Source organism: Lactuca saligna, chromosome 3 (genome assembly GCF_052625555.1).
Source record: "Lactuca saligna cultivar CGN05327 chromosome 3, ASM5262555v1, whole genome shotgun sequence".
Taxonomy (NCBI): Eukaryota; Viridiplantae; Streptophyta; class Magnoliopsida; order Asterales; family Asteraceae; genus Lactuca; species Lactuca saligna.
Genome location: NC_136419.1, coordinates 17838866 through 17844583, shown reverse-complemented (window position 1 = coordinate 17844583; position 5718 = coordinate 17838866). Strand labels below are relative to the sequence as shown.

The 5718-nt window shown below is 39.0% G+C and overlaps 1 protein-coding gene across 2 annotated transcripts; it reads left to right on the top strand.

The window, feature by feature from the left end:
* Positions 1-615: 615 nt before the first annotated feature.
* Positions 616-5391, top strand: LOC145034615 (cellulose synthase-like protein D3). 2 transcript variants are annotated; one of them, XM_078983064.1, is made up of 4 exons: positions 616-833; positions 1553-2481; positions 2578-3385; positions 3487-5391. In XM_078983064.1, exons 2-4 carry the CDS (start codon positions 1616-1618, stop codon positions 5248-5250), a joined length of 3438 nt encoding a protein of 1145 aa, XP_078839190.1. In that variant the 5' UTR covers positions 616-833; positions 1553-1615; the 3' UTR covers positions 5251-5391. The 2 variants fall into 2 exon arrangements, with proteins under 2 accessions (XP_078839190.1, XP_078839189.1); XM_078983063.1 differs by lacking the exon at positions 616-833 and adding an exon at positions 1227-1470.
* The last annotated feature ends 327 nt before the right edge of the window (positions 5392-5718 follow it).

The window sequence follows — 5718 nt, the reverse complement described above, 5'->3', positions numbered from 1 at the left end:
TTCAGACCATCGAGTACTATTATTTATTTATTTATTTTGTTTTGTTCTCTTAAATTATACATTTATTTCATATATAATTTAAGTAATTATTATTTGAATCTTTCCTATATTAAATCCTATATTAAAATGCGGTATGCTCAAGTTTTATTTAAGGCAAACATATCTCAATATCTCATCATATAAAAAACATACACGAGATATTTTCATCGGTCCTAAAAAAATGAAGATAAATACATTTGTAATCTTGCATAAATGCTAAATAAGTATATTTGTAAAGTAAATACTAATAAATAAGACAAATAATCATGTGATAAGATCTTATCCAAAAAGAAAAAAATTATTCAACATATAATCAAATATAATTTTAATCATTAGATAAAACATTAGTGGAGCCATATATATATTTTCAGGTATAAACATTCTTTAGCAACTGTTAAATAATCAATATCTTTATAGAAAAATAAATAAATATTGTATTGAATAAATTCTTATTTGAAATGATGATAATGTATAATTCGGAAATAAAATAAAGATCCGCGTAGAATAGCAAAAGTTTGGGCCCACCCACAAATTTCAATTTCCATACGTATCCCTCGTCTTCATGCTTCCCCCCAACATTTCGCCATTTTTATACTCAAAAGCTTTTGTTTCTCTCTCACACACAACACACAGTCGCTTAAATCGGAGAGTTCTCCGGCACAACAACCATTTGGAGGACTCTTGCTTTCGGCGATTCATCCTAAGATCTTTGATTCTCTCTCATTATAGTCCGGACAAGATCTGTCAACATTATCCGATAAACAATTCAGTTTATTAGTCTTCGTTTGTACAAGGTATTTTAAAATTTATTCTGCTAAATTCTCTCTTACTCTCTCCTACACATGCTTGTCGTCACTGTTTATTTAGGGTTTTCTAATCTCTTAAAAATGGAGAGCCGGAGCCGGCGTTTATGGTATCGTATGACCAGGTTTTGATTTTTGATCTCCAGCTGCGTTTATGGTGTCTTATAGTTTCAGTCTCTTTCATTGACTATTTAAACGTTCATTTAAGCTACTATGCGAAATTTGAATACGATTGTTTTGTTTTCGTCGACTGTGACTACTTATTTAATTCAGTAATTAGGTTAAAATAAATTAATATTGTTTTTGAGTGTTGGTTTGGGTCATCAAAACAAAAATTAATATGATAGAATTAAAGCTCTGTTAATTACAGTTGTAATATGGAAGATGTCCAAACAATATCTTTTTCAGTCTTCGTGTTTGGTTTGAATTTTTCTTCACACGCTCTCGGGAAGCGGCTTCATTGTTTCTATGGATGTTTTTTTTTAATAATAAAATAATATTTTCCCTATTAAGTACCCAGTCGTATATATTAAGAACAAATCTCTTGTTTTTCTTTATCTCCTTGCTCTGCTTACTGAGTAAAAAGTTTTGGGGTTTCTTCCATGGATGATGCTTGATATCAGATTAGGTACTTTTCGTTGCAGGTTTCGTCATCTATATCTTAATTACTCTTTTTTCTTATCTTGTTGTTGTTGTTCTTCTTCTTTCAGGTGATCTCTGGATTCCTTCGATAATCTAAATTACAAGTTTCTTTTTCACAAATTTCATCGAAAATGTCTTCAAGATCACCGAAAGCATTAGAGCTACAACAATCGAGGGGTCCGATTCCTCCACAAGTGACTTTTGCTAGAAGAACCTCTTCAGGGCGCTATGTGAACTACTCAAGAGACGATCTGGATAGTGAAATCGGAAGCACAGAGTTCATGAATTACACAGTCCACATACCCGCTACACCCGACAATCAACCCATGGATCCTTCAATCTCCCAAAGGGTAGAAGAACAATACGTCTCAAACTCGCTTTTCACAGGTGGGTTCAACAGTGTAACAAGAGCTCACTTAATGGACAAAGTGATTGATTCCGAAACTACCCATCCACAAATGGCTGGAGCAAAAGGGTCATCCTGTAAAATCCCTGGATGCGATGGAATTGTTATGAGCGATGAAAGAGGTGTTGATATTCTCCCATGTGAATGCGATTTCAAGATTTGTAGAGATTGTTACATTGATGCTGTGAAAACGGGTGATGGGATTTGTCCGGGTTGTAAAGAACCGTATAAACAAACGGATCTTGATCAACACAGTGTTGACCATCGACAACCTTTATCTCTTCCATCAAATATCCCAAATTCTAAAATGGAGAGAAGGGGTTCCTCAAAGATGGAAAGAAGGTTATCTTTGATGAAGTCAACAAAGTCAGCTTTGGTTCGAAGTCAAACAGGTGAGTTTGACCATAACCGATGGTTATTTGAAACCAGTGGAACTTATGGTTATGGGAATGCTTTTTGGCCAAAAGATGAAGGATTAAGTGAGGATAAAAATGAGCCAACTGGAGCTGAACAGCTTGAGCTTCTTAACAAACCATGGCGCCCTCTCACTCGCAAACTCAAAATCCCAGCTGCCATTATTAGTCCTTATCGGTATGTTTAAATACAAGAAATAACAACCTAATTTCATTCATTCTATTTTTGAAATTACTTCTTAATGTTTAATTGTGATTTTTTGTAATTATATAGGCTTCTAGTTTTGGTTAGAATGGTGGTTCTTGGATTATTTCTTCATTGGAGAATTACTCATCCGAATGAAGATGCAATATGGCTATGGCTTATGTCGATTATTTGTGAGCTTTGGTTTGCGTTTTCATGGCTACTTGATCAGCTGCCCAAAATCTCTCCGGTCAACCGGGCAACTGACCTGAATGTTTTAAAAGAGAAATTCGAAACACCGTGTCCTCAAAACCCATCAGGAAAGTCTGATCTTCCAGGGGTAGATGTGTTTGTTTCCACAGCAGATCCAGATAAAGAACCACCTCTTGTTACAGCAAACACCATTTTATCCATTCTTGCTGCTGATTACCCTGTTGATAAGCTATCTTGTTATGTTTCTGATGATGGTGGTGCTCTTTTAACCTTTGAAGCCATGGCAGAAGCTGCAAGTTTTGCAAATTTATGGGTACCCTTTTGTAGGAAACATGATATTGAGCCTAGGAATCCTGAGTCTTATTTCAATTTGAAACGGGACCCGTATAAGAACAAGGTGAGGCAGGATTTTGTGAAGGATAGGAGACGAGTTAAACGGGAATATGATGAGTTTAAGGTCAGAATCAATGGGCTTCCTGATTCCATTCGTAGGCGTTCTGATGCTTATAATGCTAGAGAAGAAATTAAAGCCATGAAACTTCAAAAAGAAACAGCTGGTGATGAACTTCTGCAGCCTATTAAGATCCCTAAAGCTACATGGATGGCAGATGCTACTCATTGGCCTGGCACTTGGATGATACCTTCTCCAGAACATTCCAAGGGTGATCATGCAGGCATCATACAGGTGAGAATCTTAAATGCTTCTAAACTTGTCTAGATAATAGGGCTAAATGCATTAAGTCATATATGTAACTTATGAGATGAAATTTTTGTGTGTAAAATCAGGTGATGTTAAAACCACCAAGTGATGATCCACTAAATGGAACAGACAATGAAGTAAATCCACTGGATTTCTCTGAAGTGGACATCCGCCTTCCACTTCTTGTCTACGTGTCGCGTGAAAAACGTCCTGGATACGATCACAACAAAAAAGCCGGTGCCATGAACGCACTTGTCAGAGCTTCTGCCATCATGTCAAACGGGCCCTTCATGCTCAACCTCGACTGCGATCATTACATCTACAACTCCCAAGCCATCCGCGAAGGCATGTGCTTCATGATGGACCGTGGTGGGGACCGCATCTGTTACGTTCAATTCCCGCAACGATTCGAAGGAATTGACCCCTCCGATCGTTACGCCAATCACAACACCGTTTTCTTCGATGGAAACATGCGTGCTCTCGATGGAATCCAAGGCCCTGTGTACGTCGGAACCGGAACGCTATTCCGGAGGACCGCGTTATACGGGTTCGACCCGCCCCGGTCTAAAGACTACCACTCTGGGGTTTCGTGTTGTTTTGGTCGAAAGAAGAAAAGCAAAAGCTCGGTTTCTTCCGCTCCTGATGAACATAAAGGATTGAGGATGGGCGATTATGATCCCGATTCCGATTCCGATATGAACCTTTCTTTGTTCCCGAAGAAGTTTGGGAACTCGAGTTTGTTGATCGATACGATTCCGATTGCGGAGTTTCAAGGTCGACCGCTTGCGGACCACCCTGCGGTCCAAAACGGTCGGCCTCCCGGTGCACTCACGATCCCGCGTGAGCTTCTAGATGCTTCTACGGTAGCGGAAGCAATCAGTGTGATTTCATGTTGGTATGAAGATAAAACTGAATGGGGGAACCGGGTCGGGTGGATCTATGGGTCGGTTACTGAAGATGTGGTTACAGGTTACCGGATGCATAACCGCGGGTGGCGGTCGATTTATTGTGTGACGAAACGAGACGCTTTTCGGGGAACCGCTCCGATTAATTTAACCGATCGTCTCCACCAGGTGCTCCGATGGGCCACCGGGTCTGTTGAAATATTTTTTTCTAAAAACAACGCGCTTTTAGCGAGCTCAAAGATGAAGTTTCTACAACGGATTGCTTACTTGAACGTCGGGATCTACCCTTTCACCTCCATCTTCCTCATCGTTTACTGTTTCCTCCCGGCTCTTTCTTTATTTTCCGGCCAGTTCATCGTTCAGAGTCTCGACGTCACTTTTCTTGTTTACCTCCTCGCGATTACCCTAACTCTGTGTATGTTGGCTGTTCTTGAAATCAAATGGTCCGGAATTGAGCTCGAAGAATGGTGGAGGAACGAACAGTTTTGGCTGATTGGTGGGACCAGCGCGCATCTTGCTGCCGTTCTTCAAGGTCTTTTAAAAGTGGTGGCCGGAATTGAAATCTCGTTCACTTTGACATCAAAATCCGGGGGTGACGAAGATGATGAATTCGCGGATCTTTACTTAATCAAATGGACGTCGTTGATGATTCCACCGATTGTGATCATGATGACGAATCTGATCGCGATTGCGGTTGGGTTTAGCAGGACGATTTACAGTGCAATTCCGCAGTGGAGCCGGTTGTTGGGCGGAGTGTTTTTTAGCTTTTGGGTTTTGGCCCATTTGTATCCATTTGCGAAAGGTTTGATGGGCCGAAGAGGGAGGACTCCGACAATTGTTTTTGTTTGGTCTGGGCTGATTGCGATCACCATTTCGTTGCTTTGGGTTGCGATTAATCCGCCAGCTGGCGCTAATGAAATTGGTGGCTCTTTCCAGTTCCCGTGATTGTGAATTAGGAAGGTATATTCTTCATTTGTTTTGGTCTTTAAGCTTTAGTCTTACACATATTCTTCATTTGTTATGTACTTTTCATACATGGATATTGTTGACAAAAAGTGTTGGTGTTTTAAATTTGTTCGTTTTTTATTTTGATGTGTGATAAATTTCGAATAACTTAACATTGTTAGCACCAGAAAATGAAAAAAAAAAAACCGGTACACCATAGAAGTTTATAAATCTATAAAATACCAATTACTTCATGACTTTGCATATTTATAACTAACGAGAGAGGTGTGCATCGAGTTCAATAAGCTTACAAAGTTGATAAATTAAAGTAGCAACATTTAAAATAATTAAATAAGGAGATGGATATAGGCCTCATAAGTCACTATGCTTCCATGAGATATCTCTTGATTATAAAAGGATCATATAATTGAAACCGAAAGAAAACTTTAAGACAGAAGGAACAAAACA